Raw genomic sequence first — 27,485 nt, 5'->3', positions numbered from 1 at the left:
CTCTCTCCACTCACCTTACAAAAGTTGAGAAAACATTACAGCAGGTGCCATTTTGGACATACTTAACAGCTGCGCCAGCTCAGGGCTGAGCCCACCCTCAGCCAAGCAGAAAAACCTGACTCTGGTGGGGAGAAATAACAGGAGGTTAAAACCAAGTGAATGTGTGGAGCTTATGAACTGGGACTGTGGAAAAAAAAAAACTGTGGAAAAAAAAAAAACAGCTGAGGGTGTGTGTGGAACTCAGTAGTCACATTGAACATTAATGGCCTTAACTCTCTAGTTAAAAGTCACAGACTGGCTGAATGGATGGAGGAAAAAAACCCATCTATTTGCTGCTTACAAGAAACACATCTTTCCAACAAAGATGCATGCAGACTGAAAGTGAAAGGCTGCAAAAATATATTCATGCCAGCCGGCGCCGCGGCTCACTAGGCTAATCCTCCGCCTTGCGGTGCCGGCACACCAGGCTCTAGTCCCGGTCGGGGCACCGATCCTGTCCTGGTTGCCCCTCTTCCAGGCCAGCTCTCTGCTGTGGCCAGGGAGTGCAGTGGAGGATGGCCCAAGTTCTTGGGCCCCACACCCCATGGGAGACCAGGATAAGCACCTGGCTCCTGCCATCGGAACAGTGCGGTGCGCCGGCCGCAGCACGCCTACCGCGGCGGCCATTGGAGGGTGAACCAACGGCAAAAAGGAAGACCTTTCTCTCTGTCTCCCTCTACTGTCCACTCTGCCTGTCAAAAAAAAAAAATATATATATATATATATATTCATGCCAACAGAAACCAAAAATGACCTGGAGTAGCCATCTTAATATTGGACAACATAAATTTAACACAAAAACTGTTAAGAGAGACAAAGAGGGGCAGTATATAATGATTAAGAGATCAATTCAACAGGGTGATGTAACTATTACAAACGTTTATGCACCTAATTACAGGGCTGTGGTTTATTTAAAAGATATGTTAAGGAACTTAAAGAAAGACTTAGACTCCAATACAATAATATTGGGGGACTTCAGTACTTCACTCTCAGACAGATCAACCGGACAGAAAATCAACAAGGAAATAGCAGATTTAGTCGACATTATATCCCAAATGTATCTAACAGATATCTACAGAACTTTTCGTCCTGCACTTAAAGTATTGACATTCTTCTCCACAGAACATGGAACCTACTCTAGGATTGACCACATACTAGGCCATAAAGCAAGTCTCAGCAAATTCAAAAGAATTGGAATCATACTATGAAGCTTTTCAGACCACAGTGGAATGAAGCTGGAAATTAGTAACTCAGGAATCCCTAGAGCATATGAAAACACATGGAGACTGAACAACATGCTCCTGAATGAACACTGGGTCATAGAAGAAATCAAAAGAGAAATCAAAAACTTTCTGAAAGTAAATGAGGATAACAGCACAACATACCAAAACTTATGGGATACAGCAAAAGCAGTGTTAAGAGGAAAGTTTATAGCAATAGGTGCCTACATCAAGAAATTGGGAAGGCACCAAGTGGTTGAGATATCAATGCACCTCAAGGGTCAAGAAAAACTGCAGCAAACCAGACCCAAAACTAGTAGGAGTAGAGAAATAATTAAAATTAGAGAAGAAATCAACAGGATTGAATAAAAAAAATTACAAAAGATCAGCCAAAACTGGTTTTTTGAAAAAATAAACAAAATTGACACAACATTGGCCCAACTAACTAAAAAAGAGACCCAAATGAATAAAATCACAGATGAAAAAGGGAATGTAACAACAGACACCAGAGAAATAAGGAGTCATCAGAAATTACTACAAAGAGTTGTATGCCAGCAAACAGGGAAATTATCAGAAGTGGATAGATTCCTGGACACAAACAACCTACTGAAATTGAACCATAGAGACATAGAAAACCTAAACAGACCCATAACTGAGGCAGAAATTGAATCAGTAATAAAGTCCATCCCCACAAAGGAAATCACGGGACTGGATGGATTCACTGCTGAATTCTACCAGACATTTAAAGAAGAACTAACTCCAATTCTTCTCAAACTGTTCAGAACAATCAAAAAAGAGGCAATCCTCCCAAATTCTTTCTAGGAAGCCACCATCACCTTAATCCCTAAGCCAGAAAAAGATGCAGTATTGAAAGAAAACTACATACCAATATCCCTGATGAACATAGATGCAAAAATCCTCAATAAAATTCTGGCCAATAGAATGCAACAACACATCAGAAAGATCATCCACCCAGACCCAGTGGGATTTATCCCTGGTATGCAGGGATGGTTCAACGTTCACAAAACAATCAACGTGATACACCACATTAACAGACTGCAGAAGAAAAACCATATGATTCTCTCAATAGACGCAGAGAAAGCATTTGATAAAATGCAACACCCTTTCATGATGAAAACTAACGAAACTGGGTATGGAAGGAACATTTCTCAATACAATCAAAGCAATTTATGAAAAACCCATGGCCAACATCCTATTGAATGGGGAAAAGTTGGAAGCATTTCCACTGAGATCTGGTACCAGGCAGGGATGCCCACTCTCACCACTGCTATTCAATATAGTTCTGGAAGTTTTAGCCAGAGCTATTAGCAAGAAAAATAAATTAAAGGGATACAAATTGGGAAGGAAGAACTCAAACTATCCCTCTTTGCAGATGATATGATTCTTTATTTAGGGGATCCAAAGAACTCAACAGACTATGGGAGCTCATCGAAGAGTTTGGCAAAGTAGCAGGATATAAAATCAATGCACAAAAATCAACAGCCTTTGTATATACAGGTAATGCCACGGCTGAGAAAGAACTTCTAAGATCAATCCCATTCACAGTAGCCACAAAAACAATCAAATATCTTGGAATGAACTTAAAAAGGACGTCAAAGATTCCTATGATGAGAATTATAAAATCTTAAAGAAATGGAAGAGGGTACCAAAAAATGGAAAAATCTTCCATGCTTATGGATTGGAAGAATCAATATCCTCAAAATGTCCATTCTCCCAAAAGCAATATATAGATTCAATGCAATGCCAATCAAAATACCAAAGACATTCTTCTCAGATCTGGAAAAAATGATGCTAAAATTCACATGGAGACACAGGAGACCTCAAATAGCTAAAGCAATCTTGTACAACAAAAACCAAGCTGGAGGCATCACAATACCAGATATCAGGACATACTACAGGGCAGTTGTGATCAAAACAGCATGGTACTGGTACAGGAACAGATGGATAGACCAATGGAACAGAATAGAAATACCAGAAATCAAACATCTACAGCCAACTTATATTTGATTGAGGAGTTAAAACCTACACCTGGAGCAAGGACAGTCTATTCAACAAGTGGTGCTTGGAAAACTGGATTTCCACGTGCAGAAGCATGAAGCAAGACCCCTAGCTTACACCTTGCACAAAAATCCACTCAACATGGATTAAAGATCTAAATCTATGACCCGACACCATCAAATTATTAGAGAACATCGGAGAAACCCTACAAGATGTAGGCACAAGCAAAGAGTTCTTGGAAAAAACCCCAAAGGCACAGGCATTCAAACCAAAAATTAACAACTGGGATTACATCAAATTCAAAAGCTTCTATACTGCAAAAGAAACAGTCAGGAAAGTGAAGAGACAACCGATAGAATGGGAAAAAATATTTGCAACAGATACAGGATTAATAACCAGAATCTACAAAAAATCAAGAAAATCCAAAACAACAAAACAACCCACTGAAGAGATGGGCCAAAGACCTCAATAGACATTTTTCAAAAGAGGAAATCCAAATGGCCAACAGACATGTGTAAAAATGTTCAGGTTAACTAGCAATCAGGGAAATGCAAATCAAAACCACAATGAGGTTTCACCTTACCCCAGTTAGAATGGCTCACATTCAGAAATCTACCAACAGCGGATGCCAGTAAGGATGTGGGTGAAAAGGGACATTAACCCACTGTTGGTGGGAATGCAAACTGGTAAAGCCACTATGGAAGTCAGTTTGGAGATTGCTCAGAAACCTGAATATAATCCTGTCATTCAACCCAGCCATCCCACTCCTTTGAATTTACCCAAAGGAAATTAAATTGGCAAATAAAAGAGCTGTCTGCACCTTAATGTTTGTTGCAGCTCAATTCACAATAGCTAAGACATAGAATCAACTTAAATGCCCATCAACAGAACACTGGATAAAGAAAATATGGGATATGTACTCTATAGAATACTGTACAGCAGGAAAAAATACTGAAATCTGGTCATTTGCAACAAAATGAAGGAATCTGGAAAACATCATGCTGAGTGAAATAAGCCAGCCCCAAAGGGACAAATATCACATGTTCTCCCTTATCGGCAACAACTAACTGAGCACCAAAGGGGAAACCTGTTGAAGTGAAATGGACACTATGAGAAACAGTGACTTGATCAGCCCTTGTCCTGACTGTCCAGGAACAACTTACTACTTTATCGTGTTTAGTATTTTTTTGTTCTACTTAATACTATTGGTTGAACTCTTTAATTAACGCACAATTATTCTTACGTGTTTAAATTTAACTGAAAAGTGATCCCCGTTAAATATAAGAGTGGGAATAAGAGAGGAAGGAGATGTACAGTTTGGCACATGCTCAATCAGACTTGCCCCAAATGGTAGTTAGAAACATGCCTGGGGATTCCAATTCAATCCCATCAAGGTGCCATGTACCAATGCCAGCTCACTAGTCAAAGTGATCAGTTTCAGCTCATAATTGACCATAATATTAGGAATAAGAGTGAGTCAAAGGGGCCGGCGCCATGGCTCAATAGGCTAATCCTCCACCTTGCGGCGCCGGCACACAGGGTTCTAGTCCCGGTTGGGGCACCGGATTCTGTCCTGGTTGCTCCTCTTCCAGGCCAGCTCTGCTATGGCCTAGGAGTGCAGTGGAGGATGGCCCAAGTGCTTGGGCCCTGCACCCCATGGGAGACCAGGAGAAGCACCTGGTTCCTGGCTTCGGATCAGCGCGGTGTGCCGGCCGCAGCAGCCATTGGAGGGTGAACCAACGTCAAAGGAAGACCTTTCTCTCTGTCTGTCTCACTGTCCACTCTGCTTGTCAAAAATAAAAATTAAAAAAACAAGAGTCAAAGGGATCACATGAAGAAGTCTAGTGTCTGCTAATACTGACTGATAGAATTAAAAAGGAGAGAACGATCCATAATGGGGAGCAGGATACACAGCAGACCCATAGAATGCCAGATGTCCTAAACAGAACTCTGGCCTCAGAATCAGTCATTAAGTATTAAGTAGAACAACCAAAAATATTAAAAGGGATAAAATTTAAGTTGTCCCTCAACAGTCACAACAAGGGTTGATGTAATCATTGTTTCTCAGAGTGCCCATTTCACTTCAACAGGTTTCCTTTTAGGTGCTCAGTTAGTTGTCACTGATCAGGGAGAACATATGATATTTGTCCCTTTGGGACTGGCTTATTTCACTCAGCATGATGTTTTCATATTCCTCCATTTTGTTGCAAATGACCAGATTTCACTGTTTTTTCCTGTTGTATAGTAAATTTGGATTCAGCTAAAAAGCCCGTGAGAGTATTTCAAGCATGGAAACCCAAGATACTGTGGCCAAAAAAAAAAAAAAAAAAAAAAAAAGACCTAAATGAAAGATCTCTGTGAGCGAGATCCCAGAGGAAAGAATGGGCCATCAAAGAAGGAGGTACCTTTCTCTGAAGGGAGGAGAGAACTTATACTTTGACTATGACTTTGTCTAAATGAGATCAGAGTTGATGAACTCAAGAGGCTTCCATAGCCTTGGCAACTCATGACAAGAGCCTCGGGTGATTACTGATGCCGTAAACACGAGTGTCAATTGTTAAATCAACAACAGGAGTCACTGTGTACTTTCTCCCCATGTAGGATCTCTGTCCTTAATGTGTTGTACTATGTGTATCAATGGTATAAGCAGTAATCAAACAGTACTTTACTGTGTTTCTGTGTGAGTGCAATCTGTTGAAATCTTTACTTAACATATACTAAATTGATCTTCTGCATATAAAGATAATTGAAAATGAATCCTGATGTGAATGGGATTGGAGAGGGAGCGGGAGATGGGAGGGAAGTTATGTGGGGGGGAAAGCCACTGTAATCCAAAAGCTGTACTTTGGAAATTTATATTTACTAAATAAATGTTTAAAAAAAAAAGTATTCCAGTTTTAAGTGTATGTCAGACACCCATAATCTCAATTTAATTTGTTTTATAAGTATACATTGATTGCTTGCATATTGATTTCAAGAAATTAGTTTTTAAACAGATCTTAAAAATCTTTTTTATAATTTATTGCAACTTTTGCATTGGGAGAGAAATTTCATTTTAGTAACTGCAAATTTAATAAAATAATCCCAGTAGAATAGAAAGCTTACAGGAAAAGTAAGATACAATTTTACACATGAAGTATTCTTATCTAAAACAGCTGAAAAAAAGTTGGAGCAACTTATTCTGGATTTAGGACTGATTCAGACTCGGTGCTTCACACATTCCAAAGGAAGACTGGAACACACAGTAGTTATATATCTACTACAACAGAGAGAAATGGTGGCCCTGCTGGCATCTTAGTTCCATAGGAACTGAGGAGATATGTAGCCTCCTATAAATAGAAACTAATCCCCCAATCAAAATGTTGTAATGCTGATCAGAAAGTTGCTCAGAACCATCCTAGTTTCCACTTGTCCCCTTAAGGAAGATATTTAATACATTCTGTATGGCCAAAATCAGTAATAGGTTTTACTTTTAATTAGCTTCCTACCTTATCAAGGGAAAAGAGCGCCATAAAATTTTATTTAAAAGAAGCTTAACTAGGTCAGCTCACATTAACATCAAATCCAACCTTCAACTGTTTTTGTGCCAAATATTAAACGTTACATTTTGTCAGCTTACAGAACCAATTCTGTAATGTAAAGATGTCATTATTTTTATGCCTTAAGAAATTACATGAGGGTTAATTAATAAAAATATTTGAAGACAAAACCTAATGAAAAGGAAAATAGGGGAATAAACTGTCATCTAATCAGTGACATCCTGCTCAGTTTCTGGGATCCCCCGCCTTGTAGTGTGCTGAGGGTTTCCCAGTGTGGCTCAGAAGGTGGATCAGATATACAGCCCTGAGATTGAGCTGCAGGAGTTCATGTCCTCGCTTTCCTATTTCTGTAGTGTGACCCTGGGCACAGGATCTAAGCTCTCCCTGTCTCTATTGCTTGGCTGTAAAGTAGGACTGATGGTAGTACTTTACCTCCATTGCTTAGCTGTAAAGTAGCAATAACGGTAGTACTCTGCTTCTGAAAGATTGTTTCGAGAACCTAGATGGTATGTGTGAGTCTTCAAAAAGTCCAAGAAAAACACATATTACGAAAAAGCTATGTGAGGATTTCGAAATTTTGAGCAAAATAAGCTTAGCTTTTGATTGCATTTCCACAAAATTTTTAAAGTTCTCTGTATGTAAATATTTACCTATGAAACTTGGTATATCAGAATTCAGCAAACTGTAGTTATAAACTACCAATTACTGTGACTCTACAGATAAAAACATAACATGCTATAATGGCTGTATTAAAATATTTATTTTATTTATTTGAAAGATAGAGTTACAGAGAGAGAGGTCTCCTATCCGCTGGTTCACTCCCCAGATGGCCGCAATAGCTGGAGCTGCAGTGATCTGAAGCCAGGAGCCAGAAGATTCCTCCAGGTCTCCCACGTGGGTGCAGGGCCCCAAGGACTTGGGCCGTCTTCTATTGTTTTCCCAGGCCACAGTAGAGAGCTGAATCAGAAATGGATCAGCTGGGATTAGAACCAGCACCCATATGGAATACCGGGTCTTCAGGCCAGGGCTTTAACCTGCTGTGCCACAGCACCAACCCCTAAAATGACTGTATTTAAATGCAGTTATTACTGGTGTTTTAAAATAGATTCATGAAATTTTTCATATGCTGCCTCTTCCATTAATGGAAGCTAATTTCCCTTCTCTTGACTGAGAACCAACTGGAATATTAAGTTAGCAAACACTAACAGACAGACTTCAGCGGAAGTGAGAGTATGCAGCCTTAGATTGGTTCATGAAAGGCACTGGGCTGTGTCCTTGCTCCAGGAGCACGTTGGCAGTCATGTTGTAAGAGCTCTCAGGCAGCCTCCTGCCAGCTGCTGTGTAAATGAACTTCCTGTAGCAGATCCTCTGGTCACGATCAAGCTGGCGGGGAGACCCTGTAGCCCAGGGCAGCTTCTTGGCTGCAGCCTCATAAAAGATCCTGTTCAAAACTGACCCTGGCAAGCTGCTCCTAGATTCCTGACACCTGCGAAACTGTGTGAGATAATAAATGTGCATCATGTTAGGCCACAGTACAAATGGGTTTAACTCTGGGGACAACTAGTTACTTTACAACACATAATTAATGCCCTTTCTGATATATGTTCTTTATGAAACCTGGACAGAGGGAATCAGACCTCGCGATGACCGAGCATATGAGAAAGCTGGGTGAGGTGCCCAAGTTTAAGTTTGCCTTAGTGCTGTCCCCAGAAGAGGAGCCCCTCAATAGCAAGCACTGTCTCTCTGGAACAACAAGGATGTGTTTCTTTGGCCTTTCCCTGTCACTTGTCTTGATGCTTTTTGTTGCAAATCATGTTCCCTCAGCCCCTACTGTAGTTGGGGTTATCAGCTGTGGCCTGAAATGAGTTATATAAGATATTTTACATTTCTCCTTCAACCAGCTGAAATTTGAATCTGTAGCATTATTTTTCTGATGTTACCAGATGGTCACTACAGAGAAACTGCAGATACACAGAACAGGTTAAGGAATGAGCTGAGAGCTAACAGGTATCTAAGCAGAGAGAAGAAACTGCTGTTAATACTTTGCTTTTCTACTTTTCAGGGTTTTTTTATATTCACCTCTACATATACTCAAGCCTATGTAAAATTAAGACATTAAATTTAAAATGTTATGGTACTCAGCCTTTTTTATGATTATTAAGAATTTTATCTTGCCTAATTTTTGAAGCAGGTATCTTGAATTTTTGAAATGTTAATTACATCATAAAAACTATGTATTTTTGAGCATCAGGTATACATTGTGTGGTGTCCAGTCAGGGTAAGCACATCTGAGTCCTCAAATGTCTAGCTTTTCTTTATGGTGAAAACATCCAAAATCCTTTTCTGTAGCTCAATATTTAGGAAAATACATAGTACATTATCACTATCTATATTACCAATATCATCTATATATAGGAGGAGGTGTATGTTTGTGTGTACACTAAGCAGTAAGACCTGAGACTCTTACTCCTTCCTAATTGTAATTTGGTACCTGTTCAGTAGCCTTTCGTAACCTTTCCTGCCCGCATTACTCTTCCATTCTCTGGGAACCACCATATTCCTCTCAACTTTGACGAGATCAGCATTTGTGCGAGAGCACGGGGCACTGATTTCTGTGCCTGGCTTCCTTCACTTCACATAATGACCTGCACTTCCATGCATGTTGCTGCAGAATCACAGGCCTTCATTCCAATTCTTGGACTAATGCTATTCCACGTGTATTTGCACTGCCACATTTTCTTTATCCGTTCATCAGTTGGTGGGCATTGAGTTTGCTCCCGTTTCTTGGCTGTTGTGAGCAGTGCAGGTGCCTCTTGCACAGGCTGCTTTCATTTCCCTTGGGCATGTACCCACTGGTGGGACTGCTGGATAACAGGGGCCCTCTGTGCTGCTTGCTACAATGGCTGCGATGATTTGTGTTCCCACCACCAATATCTTTCGTCATTTTGGTAATAGCCATTCAACACGAGTAACGTGATGTCTCACTGTGGCTTTCATTTGCATTTCCTCGATGACTGAGTGTGTTTTGGATCACTGCATATTCCAATGCTGATCACATCATTTCTTAGCTGTTAGAATGCCTTTACAAGTGTCTGTGTGTTTAACCATCCTCTTCCTTAGCTGGCCTCCACAGGGACTGCAGTATTTCACCATGTTTTGTTTTGCCTGTAACTTTCCACAGAATGGGAACCCTCAAAACCCCTACTGTGATGGCATCGAGGGGGTGATGGAGGCATACTACAGGAGCCTGAAATCTGTGCAGCTGTACGGGCCAACCAACTTCGCCCCTGTGATTAACCACGTGGCAAGGTCAGTAGAGCATGGATCAAGTGTTCAGTGTCCTGTACCATAGCACAGTGAACTCCTGACACTGTTTCAAGCAGGACCCCACCAGGGAAACAGCTTTCTTCTTACCTGCCTCCAGTAATGGAGGGGGAAATGTACACAATACAAAGGATCTGCATCCAGCTTTCCTGACACTTTGCTAAGAACTTTGCATAAAATCTTGAAAGTGTTTTGTTAGGACCTATCTTTGTTCCAGGAAAGAAACAGAGAACAATGACATGGCTCACGGTGCTCTCATTCACTTCTAATATTGCATTCTCTAGAAGCATACAAGTTATGTGAGACAGAATTCCACTCAGATGACTGCTTGAAGCTTTCAGTGATACAGAGACACATTATAACCTCTCTGGTTAGTGTAAGAGCTACTTTTATACATTTGCATAATTCTACCTGTGCATAGTACGTAGTACTGATGGCACTGCAAGGCTTCTGTAATTCCAAGCATGTTCTAGAGCAAAATGTTAAAGTAAATATTTGTATTCACTTATTTTTTATTAGTGCATCAAATTCATCTAAATTAGATACCTTTTCCCAAAAAATCTTAGAGTTTGGCTTTAGCTAGTTGCACATATTAAACCTTACCTTACTTTCAGCTTAGGCTAAAACTAGATCTCTCATGTCTTTTCAAGTATGTAGGCAGAACTTGAACTCTTGCTGCCTTCTTTCTGATGTGGTTACTTCAGGCAGCACACAAAGTCAATAGGGCACTCGAGTTGCATTTTTTAGAAAGCTTATATTTAATGAATACAAATTTCATAGGTACAGCTTTCAGAATATAGCAGTTCTTTCCCCCATACCCACCCTCCCACCTCCACTCCTGTCCCACCTCCTACTCCTTCTCCCATCCCATTCTTTGTTAAGATTTGTTTATTAACTTTATATACAGAAGACCAACTCTATACTAGGTTTAGATATCCACAGTTCTATGGTTTGAAAATAAATTTTACAGTTAATTCTCCTAGTATAACTCATTAAGGACAGAAGTCCTACATGGGGAGTAAGTGCACAGTGAATCCTGTTGTTGATTTAACAATTGACACTTGTATTTATGACATCAGTGATCACCCAAGGCTCTTGTCATGAGTTTCCATGGCTATGGAAGCCTTTTGAGTCCATAAACTCCATCAGTATTTAGACAAGGCCATAAGCAAAGAAGTTCTCACTTCCCTTTAGAGTAAAGTATCTCCTACTTTGATGGTCCCTTCTTTACACTGGATCTCACAGAGATCCTTCATATAGATCATTTTTTTTTTTGCCACAGTTTCTTTACTTTGCAAGACAGAAATGCTCTCATGGGCAGAATGCCTTAAGGGCTGATTCTGAGGTCAGAGTGCTATTGAGAGCATTTGTCATTCTGTGGTTCTACTGGGTGGACTGCTTCCAAAGTTGGAGCATTCCGGATGTGAGGGCGATCTGGCTGCGACATCTGTCACCCCATTGATCGCCAGGGTTGATTCGGCTGATCTGGCTGGCTAGGTGGGTGTCCCCTTCCTCCCTCACCGCTCCATGTGCGTCCCTCCCGAAGCTGCGCGCTCGGTCGAAGAGGACGACCTTCCCCGCTAGAGGAGGACCGGTCTTCGGTCAAGGGTATACGAGTAGCTGCGCTCCCCTGCTAGAACCTCCAAACAAGCTCTCAAAGTTGGAGCATTCCATCCTTTTTAATTCTATCTTTTGCTATTATCAGACACCATGTCTTATTTATGTGATCCCTATGACACATAATCCTATCTATATGATCAATTACAAATTAATATGATCACTTGAAGATGGCATTAGTACCACCCAGCTTAATGAGACTTGGAGTCCCATGGCAAGTTTTTAGCTTTACTCTTAGGGGTAAGTCCATGGTAATGTGTACCGAACTGTACTTCTCCTCCCTCCCTTATTCCCACTCTTATTTTTTACTGGGATTTAAACATATATGAATCATTTAAACATATATGAGTCATTCTGTGTTAAGAGTTGAACCAACAGTATTAAACAGAAAAATAGTAAAAAATAAATAAATAAAAATAAACTGTTCCTTGACAGTCATGACGAAGACTGTTCAAGTCACTGATTCTCATAGTGTCAATTTCATTTCTACAGGTTTCCTTTTAGGAGCTCTGTTGTCACAGATTGGGGAGAACATGTGGTATTTGTCCCTTTGGGACTGGCTTATTTCACCATGATGCTTTTCACATTAATCCATTATTTCAAATGACAGGATTTCATTTTTCTTACTACTGTATAGTAATCCCTAGAGTACATATCCCAGAATTTCTTTATCCATTCTTCTGTTGACAGGCCTTTATTATAACTAAGACATGGAATCAACCTAAACGGAGCAGCAATAAACATGGAGGTGCAGATAACACTTTTATTTGCTGATTTCACATCCATTGAGTAAATCCCAAAGAGTGGGATGGCTGGGTGATATGGTAGGACTGTATTCAGATTTTTGAGGTATCTCCAAACTATCTCCCATATTGATTTTACCAGTTTGCATTCCCACCAACAGTGGATTAAGGTACCTTTATCCCTAAATCCTTGCCAGCATTTTTGTTTATTGATTTCTGTATGAAAGCCATTCTAGCCTGGGTGAGGTGAAAGCTAATTGTGGTTTGATTTCCATTGCCCTGACTGCTAGTCATCCTGAGCATTTTTTTATGTGTCTGTTGGCCATTTGGATTTCCTCTTTGGCAAAATGTCTGTTTAAGTACTTTGCCCATCTCTTAACAGGGTTGTTTTTCTCCTGTGCAGTTCTTGATCTCTTTGTAGATTCTGGGTCTTAATCCTTTATCAACTGCATAATTTGCAGATAATTTATCCCATTGTGTCAGTTGCTGATCACTTTTCTGAGTGTTATTTGAAGTAATCCCATTTCTTAATTTTGGCTTTGACTGCCTGTGCCTGTGGGGTCTTTTCCAAGAACTCTTTTTGCATGCCAATGTCTTTTAGGGTTTCCCCATTGTTCTCTAATAATTTTATGGGGTCAGGTTGTAGATTGAGATCTTTAATCCATGTTGAGTATATTTTTGTTTAAGGTTTAAGGTAGGATACTTGCTTCATACTTCTGCACCATTTGTTGAACAGACTGTCCTTGCTCCAGGAATTGGTTTTGGCTCCTTGGTTAAATAGAAGTTGGTTGAAGATGTTTGTATCGATTTCTGGTGTTTCTATTTTGTTTCATTGGTCTAGCCATCTGTTTTTGTACCCGTACCATGCTGTTTCGATTATAACTGCCTTGTAGTATGTCTTGAAATCTAGTATTGTGATGCCTCCAGCTTGGTTTTTGTTGTATACAATTGCTTTAGCTATTCAAGGTCTCCTGTTGCTCCATATGAATTACAGCATCATTTTTTCTAGAGCTGAGAAGAATGTCTTTGGTATTGTGATTGCTATCTCATTGAATCCATAAATTGCTTGTCGAAGAGTGGACATTTTGATGCTATTGATCCTTCCAATCCAGAAACATGGCAGATTTTTCCATTTTTTCATTTTCTATCTCTTTCTTTAAAGTTTTCTAATTCTCATCATAGAGTACATTGACACCCTTGCTTAAATTTATTCAAGGCCTTTGATTATTTTGGTAGCTATTGTGAATGGGATTGGTCTTAGAAGTTCTTTCTCAGCATTGGCATTGTCTGTATACTAAGGCTGTTGATTTTTCTTTGACTTTATATCCTGCTACTTTACCAAACTCTTCTACAAGTTCCAGTAGTCTCCTATTGGAGTCTTTTGGATGCCCTATAAATAGAATCATGTCATCTGTAAATAGGGATAGTTTGAGTTCCTCCTTATCAATTTGTATCCCTTTGATTTCTTAACTTGCCTAAAGGCTCTAACTAAAACTTCTAAGTCTATATTGAATAGCCATGTTGAGAGTGGTCCTCCCTGTCTGGTACTGGATCTCAGTGGGAATGCTTCCAACTTCTCCCCATTCAATAGTGATGGCCGAAAGTTTGTCAATAAATTGCTTTGATTGTGTTGAGGAATGTTCATTCTATACCCAATTTGCTTAAGAGTTTTGATCATGAAAGTGTGTTGCATTTTATCAAATGCTTTCTCAGAATCTATTGAGATGATCTTGTTTTTTGTTCAGCAGTTTGTTAATGTGATGTGTCACATTGATCTGCAAATGTTGAACCATCGCTGCATACCAGGGATAAATCCCACTTTGGGTGGATAGTCTTTCTGATGTGTTCTTGGATTCAACTGGCTAGAATTTTCTTGAGTACTTTTGTGTCTGTTCATCCGAGAAATTCGTCTAATTCTCTTCCTCTGTTGCATCTTTTTCAGGTTCAGGAATTATGGTGATACTGGCTTCATAGAAAGAATTTGGGAGGATCCCTTCTCTTTCAATTGTTTTGAATAACTTAAGAATTGGAGTTAGCTCTTATTAAATGGTAGAATTTTGGGGTCAGCATTGTGGAGTAGTGGGTAAAGCAGCTGCCTTTAGTGCCAGCTTCCCATGGGGGCATCAGTTCAAGTCCCGGCTGCTGCACTACTGACCCAGCTCCATTCTGGTGCGCCTGGGTACAGCAGTGGCTGATGGCCCAAGTGCTTGGGCCCCTGCACACATGAGGGAGACCCATAGGAGGTTCCTGGATCCTTTATTGGGCCTGGCCCAGCCCTGGAAGTTGCAGCCATTTGGGGACTGAACCAGTGGACAGAAAATGTATCTCTCTCTCTCCCTCCCTCCCATCTCTCTCTCTACTCCTGTCTCTCTTTCACTATTTGTAATGCTGCTTTTCAAATAAATAAATCTTTTAAAAAATTTTAGAAAAAAATAAATGGTAGAATTCAGCAGTGAAGCCATGCAGTCCTGGGCTTTTCATTGTTGGGAGGGCCTTAATTACTGATTCAATTTCTTTCTTGGTTATGGGTCTGTTTCAGTTTTCTGTGTTTTTATGGCTCAATTTAGGTAGGTTCTGTGTCTAGGAATCTGTCCATTTCTTCTAGGTTTCCCATTTATTGGCATAGTGCTCTTTGTAGTAATTTCTGATGATTATTTTTATTTCTGTGGTAATTGTTGTTACATTTCCCTTTTCATCTTTAATTTTATCGATTTGGGTCTTCTTTTTCCTTTTTTTGGTTAGCTGGGCCAATGGTGTGTCTATTTTGTTTTTCTAAAGTCCAGCTCTTTGTTTTGCTGATCTTTTGTATTTTTATTCACTTTTGTTGATTTCTTCTCTAATTTTAATTATTTCATTTATCTTCCTAGTTTTGGATTTGGCTTGCTTTTGTTCTTCTAGATCCTTGAGATGCATTGATAATTCAATTATTTGATGCTTTTCCAATTTCTTGATGTAGACACCTATTACTGTAAGCTTTCCTCTTAAAACTGATTTTGCTGTATCCCTTGAGTTTTGATATGTTGTGTTGTCATCTTCATTTGTTTCCAGAAATTTCTGATTTTTTTTAAATAAACGTTTTATTGGAGAAAAATAGAATCACCATGTACACAGGGGAAAGAGCACAAAAATTCAACTCATACAAAACTGAAAGTCACAATTATCCAATGTAGTTTGCAACTGCTTTTCAGTTTCTTAAACAGCTCCCCTCAACTTGTTCATTAATTTTGTCTTGCTAATTTTTTAGCTAAAACAGCATCAAGTTTTCAAAAAATTAAGAACATCAGGGAAGGGACCTGCTTTCAAGGTAACAAAGGTGACATCAACAATCTCCTCCTAACAGGATCAACTCTACCTAAAAATTGCATAAGAGTACCTATTGAGTCTGGTTATTAGTCTACATATTTGAGAGATCACCTGGGATGAGTCAGAACACTGATGTAGATGGTCCAGTATGAAGAGAGGGCAAACAAATTGGCCACACTTCCTTGTCAGGTGCACTATTGTAAGGATTTCTCTTTTGATTTCTTATATGACCCAGTGTTCATTCAGGAGGATGTTGTTTGCATATGCTCTAGAAATTCCCAAGTTGCTGATTTCTAGTTTCATTCCACTATGGTCTGAGAAGATGTGTGGTATGATTTCGATTTTTTAAAAAATTTGCTGAGACTTGCTTTATGGCCTAGTTTGCAGTCAGTCCTAGAGAAAGTTCCATGTACTGCTGAGAATAATGTGTATTCTGCAACTGTAGGATGAAAAGTTCTGTAGATATCTGCTAGGTCCATATTGGTTTATAGTGTTGATTAAATCTGCTATTTCCTTGTTGATTTTCTGTCTGATTGATCTGTCCACCGCTGAAAGTGGAGTATTAAAGTCCCCCAGTACTGTTTTATTGGAGTCGAAGTCTCCCTTAAGATTCTGTAACATTTCTTTTAAATAGCCAGGTGCCCTGTAATTAGGTGCATAAATGTTTAGTTACATCTTCCCATTGAATTGATCTCTTAATCATTATATAATGGCCTTCTTTGTCTCTTTCAACAGTTTTTGTGTTAAAGTCTACTTTGTCTGATATTAAGATGGCTACACCAGCTCTTTTGATTTCTGTTAGCATGGAGTATCTTTTTACAACCTTTCACTCTCAGGCTGCATGCATCTTTGTTGGTAAGATGTGTTTCTTGTAGGTAGCAAGTATGACTTAATTTTGAACCCATTCAGCCAGTCTGTGTCTTTTAACTGGGGAGCAGAGGCCATTTACATTCAAGGTGACTACTGACAAGTAACGACTTTGCCCTGCCATTTTCCCAAAAATACTCCTAATATAACTTTGAATTTCCTTTGAACTTTTACTGAAAGATTTGCTTCCTTTAACTTCTTTGGTAGTGATGACCATGGTCCTGTGTTTCTGTGTGCAGCACATCCTTAAGCATCTTTTGTAGGGCTGGACAGGTGGTGACAAATTCTTTCAATTTGTTTGTTATAGAAGATTTTATTTCAGGTTTATTCATAAATGAGAGCTTTACAGGGTATAATATTCTGGGGTGACTTTTTCTCTTAAAACATGGACTATACCTCGCCATTCTTTCCTAGCCTGTAGGGTTTCTGATCAGAAGTCTGCTGTGAGTCTAATTGGAGCTTTCTCTCAAAGTAATCTGGCATTTCTCACTTGGACATTTTAGAATCTTTTTATGTTTTACTGTGGTTAGTTTGATTACAGTGTGTAGTGGTGACAACCTTTTCTGGTCATGTCTGTTAGAAGTTCTATGTGCTTCCTGTACTTGGATATCCCTTTCCTTCTCCAAACCAGGAAAGTTTTCTGCCATTATTTTACTAAAAAGGCCTTTTAATCCTTTGTCTCCATGCCTTCTTGAATTCATAGAACCTCTATGTTGGTGCCACAGTGCCAGCCCAGAGTTCTTAAGATTTTTATTTATTTAATTTTTATTTTACAAAGGGAGAGACAGATCTTGCATCCACTGAATCATTCTCCAAGTGGCCACAATGGCCAGAGTGGGACACCAATGTAAAGCTAGGAGGTAGAAGCTTTTTCTGGGCCTCTGAAGTGGGTACAGGGGTACAAGCATTGGAGCCATCCTCTACTGCCTTCGCAGGCTGTAAGCAGAGAGCTGGATCAAAAGAAGAGCAGTCAGGACATGAACCCTAACCCATATGGGATGTCAGTGCCACAGGTGGAGGCTTAGTCCACAAAGCAACAGCACCAGCCTCTGCTGTTTTTTAAATTCAGCTCTTGTCCAACAAAATCATTCTCACAGTCCACTAATGGGTAATTTGAAAAATATATACTAGTTTACAATACTAGCCTCCATAAATAATTCTGTTTATAAAATATTTCTCTGGCTTATTGATGGCTGTCAGATAAAGCAGAATTAAAATGCTTTAATCTAAGATAAATTATAGCTGAATCTTAAACTCCCATATCAGATCACTTTTTCAAAAAATAAGGGAAAGATGACAGAACTTAATTTTGTCTGAATTCATGCTAGTTACTATAAATGTGCTCATCAGTTTTACAAATCAATTTTGGTTTTTGTCCAGGTATAAAATTCTGTTGTGAAACATATACCATAAGGTCCCATGATGTTCTATTACTTTTTTTTAACATTTTGTCCAATACTATGTAACTTTTCCAACACAGGAGGAGCTGCTATTGGAAAAGTTATAAACATTTTAAAAATAAGCTGTAATCTAAAATTATTTTGTAAGTTTTTAAAAAAACAAAGAAAAAAAAGGTGGCTATTGTGCATCAACTCCCTCCAATCCAGTACAAAGGTCCAGGTGATCCTGGCTTACTACGCGTCTGTAAGAGAAGTACCATTGTCCCTTCTTTTGATTCTGAATGGTGTGTTTAATTTTGTTTCTAAGATTTTATGAAATAGACAATTTCTTTTGAACCCAAAATTCTCACCCAAAAACTGTCAACTTAAAGACAAAGTGTTATTTGTTTCTGTATCTAGGAAGATGCAGTAGTTATCATGTAAGAACTTCTGTTAACATAAAACTTCTTGTGCATTTTGTCTCTCTTAAATTTCATCAGTACTTAGTAACACGTCCATCCAAGTGAGTACTGAGTGGATGCCTAGAAGCAAATTATGTAGCAGTTATTAAAGGTTCTTTTTAAGAAAGTCAAAGCAGGGGGTGGCATTGTGGTGTAGCAGGTAAGGCTGCCACCTGCAGTGCCGGCATCCCATATGGGTGCTGGTTCGAGTACTGGCTGCTCCACTTCCCATCCAGCTCTCTGCTATGGCCTGGGAAAGCTATGGAGGATGCCCAGGTCTTTGGGACCCTGCATCCACATGGGAGACCTGGAGGAAGTGCTTGGCTCCTCGCTTTGCATCAGCACAGCTCTGGCTACTGTGTCCATTTAGGGAGTGAACCAAGGAGTGAAAGACCTCTCTCTCTCTGCCTTTCAGTAAATCTGCCTTTCAACCAAATCTTTTTTTAAAAATGTGAAAGCAAATATATATTTTCTTCCTGTTTATCTTACCCTTAAAAAATGTGTTGTCTATAGGAAAAGACTGAGCTACTTACAGTTTTCTGAATGCATTTTGAAGAATGCCTATTCATTTGAACTTTTGAGCACAAGCTCAATTTTTTAAAAGATTTTTTATTATTTTTATTTGAGAGGTAGAGTTACAGACAGTGAGAGGGTTGGTTCACTCCCCAAGTCATACTCTGTTGTACTTGTATTTTTTTTCCAAATTAAAAGGAAGTCTTTCGCTGCGACTTAATTGGTATGTGTTTGTGTGTGTATTATAAATCTCACAGTACTTTACATGTACTCAGAAATATACAGTTGTGTGGTTTAATTATCTGAATACCATATATGATGGATTGATTTCAGTTCAGAAGATTATAACAGGAAACCATAGAGACTTTTAAATGATAACTCTGTTAGTGACCTATGGGAAGTGTTTTTGTGATGGATTCCTGCTCTCTTAGAGCTTTCCAGAGATACAGAAGATAGACTCACATGGATACACATATTTCAAGAAATGAGTTCCCACAGCAGTAGGGACTGGCAAGTGTGAAGTTGGCAGGACAAGTGGGCAGGCTGGACACTCTGGTGGATTTGATGGTGCAGCTGAGTCAAGAAACCTTTCTGACAAACCAGGTATTACTCTGTAAAATCATTTACTTGCACATGTCAACCATATCTTCAGAATGCCTTCATGGCAACACATCAAGCAGTGTGTTGCCAAGTGGGTTTTTAAATCATTACGATCTGAGAGGCAGAGAAACAAATAGCACCCATCTGCCGGTTGACTCCCCAAAGGCCTACCTTGGCTGTGGTGGGACAGGCCAGGGCTGGGAAACAGGAACTCAGTGTGGATCTCTCACATGGATAGCAGGACCCAAGTACTTGAGCCATCCTGGCTGCCTCTCCGGGTCTGCATTATTAGGAAGCTGAAGCCAGACACTAGCCCCTAGGCTAATTGCCTGCCCCAAGACATCTAGGTTTTATAGTCTATCTCAGTTTATACAGAAGACAAACCATCGTACCTACCAAAAGAAAGGACATGTTGTAAATGGAAAACATTTAAAAGGTGGAGAAATAATTTCAGAGCCTTCCACGTATGAACTTAATAGTAAATCTGATGTCTGTAACACATTGTTTAAATTTCATCAAAAACAGTAGGAAGAAAAATGTTAAGCCATTCAGTGATGGACATGTGGTTTGAATCAAGTGGTGTTTTAACCATCCCTCGATATCTCATATTTTCTTGGATTAGGTATTCTCATTTAAGCTTTTCTTTTTAAAAATTATTTACTTGAAAGAGTCACAGAGAGAAGGAGAAGCAGACAGGGAGAGAGAGGCCTTCTTTTTGCTGGTTCACTCCCCAGTTGGCCGCAATAGCTGATCCGAAGCCAGGAGCCCCGAGCCCCCTGGGGGTCTCCCAGATGGGTGCAGGAGCCCAAGCACTTGGGCCATCTTCTACTGTTTTATCTATCAGTTTCTATTTCTTAGCTGTTTGTATTTTTTTCCTAAGATTGAAAACCTTCCATGGTCAAGATACCCAGCTAAAATTAACTTTAATGTTCTCAGGAAATCACATTTTATTTCAGAATTCCCATAATCAATCTTAAACTGCATTTATAGAATATATTTTATCCCCTCATTCTGTGTAATCATTAGTAAAAAAAAAAAAATTAAACTTTTCTGAGCCACCCATTCATTCCCTCAGGCAGTGTGCTATTAGTGTTGTAATATGCATTTTCTCTATCTTCACAGTAATTCCAGGTGGTGACAGTGGTGTTCTTGTTCATATTTTGCTGAGGACAAAATGCACCTTTGTCAAGAGGCTGTTTGTGGAGGAGCTGGAATCCCAACCAGGAAAAATATGATCTATATCCCTGTGTTAGAATGCCAGCCTTTTCCCACACATTTCTCTGCTACAGAGGAAGACTCAAAGAACGTGACCCAAAGCTATTTTTGTGGGTACACTTGGTCAGTTCTCCCCGCAGTGAAAGGCAGTGAAGATCACAATTTAGTAGCATCAATTTATAGTGTTACTCTGTTACTGAAATATTTAAATGCCTTCCTTTAGTCGGTGTTGAGGTTTATTAATCCATTATATAAATCATAATTGAATTAGGACTTAAAAAATCCCTAAGTCAGTTTATCTTGGCTTTGCATTCTCTATTCCTGTGAACTAAGGATAAGCTGAAAGACTCTAAGCCCATCAGTTATGCAATCTTAGAAACTTCTTTGAATTCCACACTCCAACAAAGTTAACTTTTCTCATAGATTTGTCATAGTATTAAGATGTAAATTACAGACTGGCTGAATCTGAAGACAGGAATATTTTAATAATGGCTTAATTGTGCAATTTACAAAAGGATTCATCATCAGGTCCTGCAGACGCAAGCTTCTCTAATACCTTTCATATATAAGTTGAATCTGTACTTCAGTAAATCCGTGTCACCTCCTTGAAGAGGGACTGGAGGGTTTCCAGCTTATACTTTGTGACTTCATGGATAGATAGTGCTGCCTTGTGAGTTATTTTATCAGTGTAAAAGACTTAAAGAGTGCATTACAAGAAATGGAAGTACATTGATGTGTTTGGAACTTAAGACTTGCTTGCAAAGTGCAACAATGGGCCAACCTGTAGAACAAATGCCGCAGACATGGGTAGTTTTAAAAGATAAGAATTCTTTAAGTAGTACAATGTCATTTATTTTTCAGCTGAGTGTAACTAGCAGTTGGGAGTTACACAGGATAAAGTTACCCATATTTCTGCAGCATCAGTTTTTCGCATGAATATATTTGCATGTTTATTATACAGTAATAACAAAATCCCTATGAATATTTAAAATAAAACAAGCTTCAGAGAAACTGTTTTCTATGATCTGCTTCAGGCTCTCTTTGTAGCACCCTCAACTCTCTTTGTAGAATGAATATATTATCTTAGATATACATACTCTGGGGGCCGGCGCCGTGGCGCAGTAGGTTAATTCTGCACCTGTGGCGCTAGCATCTCATATGGGCAGCAGTTCTAGTCCCGGCTGCTCCTCTTCCGATCCAGCTCTCTGCTGTGTCCTGGGAAGCAGTACAAGATGGCCCAAGTCTTTGGGCCCCTGCACTAGCATGAGAGACCAGGAGAAAGCACCTGGTTCCTGGCTTCGGATTGGTGCAGCTCGAACCATTTCAGCCACTGGGGAGTGAACCAACAGAAGGAAGACCTTTTCTCTGTCTCTCCCTCTCACTGTCTGTAACTCTACCTCTCAAGTAAATAAATAAATAAATAATCTTTTTAAAAGAAGATAAACCTACTCTGGTTAAACAAAAGAAAATTAGTTTAACCACTTCAAGTGGTATTTTCAATGACTGCATAGTATTCAACTCTTATTATTTGGTGGAAATTTGCTCTTTTAAGAATGTCTTTTGATAAGGAAAGCATAAAATAGATACTGTTGTACTCACAGAAGCTCTTGTCACTGCTGTTGATAAGTCTTCTATTAATGACATGAAATCTATAAAACTCCATGCTTCTGGATCATGGTAAGAAATCCTTTCTTTAAAAAAATTCATAGTGGGTATTTAAACAGTAAAAAATTGAATTGCCTAAGGAAATTATTTCATGTCTTAAAAAGTGTAGTGTATTAACGTAGGCTTGTGTCTGCTCCAGGTGGTTTTCCACTGGCTGTGTCACCATCTAATTAATACAGATTTGCTAATGTCCAGGTTAATGGTTTGTCAATACTGTGAGGTGTTTTTGACTATGTCTGTGGATCCTGTTCCACATTTCTCCTGATTCAGTCTGCTTGAATTCATTCTCTTCAGCAGTCTGTAAAGCTACCTCATACTTTATTAGCAGTGTGAAGACAGTTACACATTACATGGGAACATTGTAAACATTTTCCTTCTTCATCTGGTTGCTGATTTCGGTGTCTTAGAAACAAGCTGTGCTCTCTGCTATTTTTCCCCACCATGTTCAAATAGGATCTCTTAGGGCTGTTCAACTTACGCAGAAATTTCTCTGGCCAATTGATGGACATGTTCTCGAACATAGTCTTATGTTCTAATTGATAAGTGTCTCGAAAGGTGAACCAGGGTCGTCTTGTCCCCTGTCCTTTGTGTTAAGAGCCCCCATAATGCTTACTTACCACTGGGCATGACCACCATACCGTAAGTCATGTACAAACACCAGACAAGTTCTTTTTGACAACAGCACCTGAATAATACCTAGAAAGTAGGCTAGTACCAGACAAGAAGAAATATTCGTAAAGCCGCTCTCTAAATTGCTAAGTATTACTTGATGAGTGTTACAAAATTTCTTCAACCACTGGGATGTTACTGTAGACACGGTTTTTAAATTTGTTGGTTCTAATTCCTCTCATCATCTTTCATCAATTTAACACGGACTAAGAACTTGAATTATGGACATACCTGATTTATTTATTTGAAGGGCAAAGTTGGGGCAAGAGATGAATCTTTCATCTTCAAATTCGCTCCCCAGATATCTGCAATGATCCAGGCTGAAGCTAGGAGCCAGTAACTGCATCTAGGTCTCCCACATGGGTGGCAGGGGCGTAGGCAATTGGACTATATTCTGCTGCTTTTCTCAGGTACATTAGCAGGGAGCTGGATCACAAGTGGAGTAGTGATATGAACCAGCACTCATAGGGGATGCTGGCATGGCAGGCAGTGGCTTAAGCCTCTGTGCCACATTGTTTGCCCCTATTTGAAATTGATGATTGTAAGGTGTGCATTTAAATAATACTTTAGTTCTCACATGCGCAACTATCACTTCTATGTAATTCCAAATAAAAACTATTTCTGAATACTGCTGCAACTTACACACCCTACTCTATTTAGCGTGATGCATATAGTTTATTAATTTATGCAACAACTCAAAGGTAGTGTTATCTTAATTTTCAAGGTATAAGACAAGTTCAGGGATAGAGGTTTTGCCCAGACATTAGTAAGACACTAGTTTTGGTCAGGATGCCCACCTCTCTGATATCAGAGTACCTAGTTTCAAAACTTGGCGCCAGCTCCTCGCTCTAGCTTTCTTATGTGCAGACTGAGAGGCAGCAGGTGGTGGCTCAAGTAAATTGGGGTCCCTGTCAGTTATGAATCTCTGGCTCCCAGAATTGGCCTGGCCCATTGCTGGCCTTTATATTTGAGAGTACACTGTCAGATGGGAGTTCTCTATGTGATAGATAGATAGATAGATATAGATAGATAGATAGGCAGGCAGGCAGGCAGGCAGGGAGATAATCAATCATTCAATCTTGGGCAGTTTACTGACAACCGTACTCAAAGTGTGTCACTTATGTAGGATGAATCTGTTTCCAAGCCTGTGTGCCTTTGCGCAAATCAGATCCTCTTCCTGCTTTTAGTAGTAAATGAACTTCCAGCAGTCACATATTTCTGTGTGATGGCAAGGAGTAATGCTGCAGTTATTCTGGTGTGGTATTTCAGAAAAGTATGTGCTTAAAGGTTTGCAAAAGTCTGGCTTCTGACATAGGTTTAAATATTTCCTTGAGATTAAAGGATTTGTTGACAATTCCAAGTTAATCTTTAGCAGCTGTTGTGTAGAAAGGAACTGCTCCTTACTTTTCCATTGTCTTTCAGATATGCTTCGTCTGTAAAGGATGGCTCCCAGTATTTTGTGCTCCTGATAGTGACCGATGGCGTTATTTCAGATATGGCTCAAACCAAGGAGTCCATAGTTAATGTGAGTAATGCTCATGGTCTTGGGCTGAGTGCTAGCTTGGTGACACTGAGGTTGAAACTAGTACCTAGTTTAGCTGACTTGACAGTGAAATAAAATGTCCATTTCTTTTTTGCAGATTGCATCCTTAGCCTCACCCAGAGAACTCATAATGCTAATATTGATGTTTCTATAAGGACCAAGATAAAAAGTGAATAGCAGAGTTGGAATAAAATTCTTACCTCAGAAAAAGTAGTGTCTATAGTTATGACTGCCTTTATGAGCACAAGTATGTTTGCCCCTATTGGTTTGATCAGTTTGTATAGTCTTAGGATTTGTAGATTATTTTTAACATTCTAATTCTAGTTACAGGAGAACTGTTGTGATTCCCATTTCTGTAGGACTGAAACAGGACTGAATAAGAGCTGCACTTGATTCAAAAACCATCCTGATCATTATAATTCCTAATTGTATTTGGCTTTTATTATCATTCACTTGTCTTCTTTACTAAATAATAGTGGGTAGACTATATTTACCGGACAGTTCAGTAAACTCAGCTTCTTGTATCTAGGCCTAGCATAATTTGGCATAAAGTATGCATCTGATAAGAATGGCTTATCAGGCCTCATAATTATTACTAGCAAAGAGAAATGACATCAGTATATGTTGGGAAAAGTCGAATGATTTTTAGATATTCATAGAGAAACCAAACATAAGAAGGAGGGAAGGTAAGGACCTAAAAGTCTGTTGCATTTAGCTAGACATACATGGGCTGACTTCGTCTTACTTTCCTCTGTGGTTTGGCCACTGGCATCAATGGGCTCTTTTTCAAATGTGAGCTTAATAATAACACAGTTTCAACAGAGAGGATGTGATGGACTCACACAGTTATTCATCATTCACTGACTTTCCCAGCTGAAGACTGGCGGACTGTGGTGTTCCAGGTCTCCTTGCTAGCTCTCCTGTGCTGATCATTAAATTATTTGGAATGATGATGCAACTGGAGAGAGACATATGAAGTGAAAACATGTTGTGACATCACAGGGTTAGTATTCCACACAGTCCCATGGATGTTTATAGGTAAACTACCAGGGACTCTGTGTAATGACTTAGATCTGCTCACCCGCTGAGGGGATTGCTTTTCATTAATCTTGAGTATAAATGAGGTGGAGGACGGTGCTGCTCTTTTTGAGGCTGGTAGTTTTCTTCCCCTAGCTGCTCCAAGGTGGGAGGAGAGCAAACCTAACAAATACACAAGTACCTAGGGTCATCTCAGTGTGTGTTGCGAACAGCCAAGGAGAGAGGGTACCTCTCTCACTTGCGACTTTGTCCAGAGCCAGGCAATCCTCACTGGATTTGCATGTGTAGAGTCTGGAAAGCACAGAAGTGGAATGAGTTATACTATCTGGGTTACTTTTGAGTGCACTCAAAAACCATTTATTTATGAAAAAAATCAGTTAAAACTCAGGCTTCTTCTTAAGAACTCATTTTCTTAATTCAAATCTAATTGTGTTCCTTTTGAAGGCCTCAAAACTTCCAATGTCAATAATTATAGTGGGTGTTGGACCAGCAGAATTTGATGGTGAGTAGTAAAATTTCAGTAGTATTCCTTGGGATTTTTATTTGATTTAAGTTAACTATCAAATTTCTGTCTGTGTGGGAAGATGGCTTTGCTTATCAGTTTTGTATTTAATGACCTTGTACATACAGACATAAATACATTGTGGGTACCTCAAAATGATCATGGGAAATTGAATTAAAAGATGTTTATTTTGGTGCAAAAACTACTGAAATCCATGCAGAGATTTTTTTCATATAATACTCATTTCCCATAAGCTTCTTCAAGACCCTCTCATGTATGATTTCCAAAGTTTTGCACCAAAATAGTATTTTAATACCATTTTCCAGTAAGTTTTTCAAAAAGATTTATTTATTTGAAAGGCATAGAGATAGAAAGACACAGAGATCTTCTATTCACTGGCTCTCTGTCCCAGATGTCCATAATAGCTGGGGATGGACAAGGCCAAAGCCAGGAGCCTGGAATTCCATCTGGGTTTCCCACATGGGTGCAGGGGCCCCAGTCCTTGGACCATCTTCCACTGCTTTCACAGTTGCATTAACATGAAGTTGGACTGTAAGCAGAGCAGCCAGGACTCAAACCAGCACTCACCTGGGAAACCAGTGTCGCAGGCAGAGGCTTATCCTACTGGTCCACGACACTGATCTCAAACCTTGCAGTTCCTTATGATGTTTATTAAGGTGAGCGACTTAAAAGATTGAGTCAGACTTTATCTCTCTGTTTATAGATTAATTCAACATGTAGCTTTCTGTTTCACTGGAGATAGTTTGTATCTCACAATACTATTTCTTAAGATGGGCAGAGTGGTAAATTGAGTTTTTGTTCCCAAGGAAGAACCCACTCAAGCTTCATTAAAAACCTTTGAGGACGGCTGCATAAATCTTAGGTCTTTAGGTTTTGAAAAGAAATGTTAAGACAGGCATACTATGCTAATTTAATGGGTTTCAAAACTTGGGTAGTGGAGAAATGATTAGCCTTGTAAATGTAGAAGTTCTGTGGTAATGAAGGCACAAAGTGAAAATGGAAGTGACCAGTTGACAGTTTATGAGGCTTTATGTAATTATGCTAAGTTGGCTACTCGATTACTTCTCCATTTTGGTTCAGGCCTTGTTCAATTCAGTCACAGGTGTTCATGCAGTCTAGTGATCTGTGCCAACTTTTCAGGATCGTGAATTCCTTTTAGAGAACTTGGAGCCAGACAGCATGCCACACCACATGACATTCGCCTGGCT

At 39.4% G+C, this 27,485-nt stretch overlaps 1 protein-coding gene across 1 annotated transcript in view; it reads left to right on the top strand.

Annotated features, from left to right (window-relative positions):
* The window catches only part of CPNE8 (copine 8), a 250,977-nt gene that overhangs the window by 211,983 nt on the left and 11,509 nt on the right, over nt 1-27,485 (top strand). The window contains exons 16-18 of the mRNA XM_062195063.1: nt 9,999-10,126; nt 24,596-24,698; nt 26,199-26,256. Coding sequence (XP_062051047.1) covers nt 9,999-10,126; nt 24,596-24,698; nt 26,199-26,256 — 289 coding nt within the window. The remainder of the gene's footprint in view (nt 1-9,998; nt 10,127-24,595; nt 24,699-26,198; nt 26,257-27,485) is intronic.

Source organism: Lepus europaeus, chromosome 6 (genome assembly GCF_033115175.1).
Source record: "Lepus europaeus isolate LE1 chromosome 6, mLepTim1.pri, whole genome shotgun sequence".
Classification (NCBI taxonomy): domain Eukaryota; kingdom Metazoa; phylum Chordata; class Mammalia; order Lagomorpha; family Leporidae; genus Lepus; species Lepus europaeus.
This window is presented reverse-complemented; position numbering and strand designations above follow the sequence as displayed.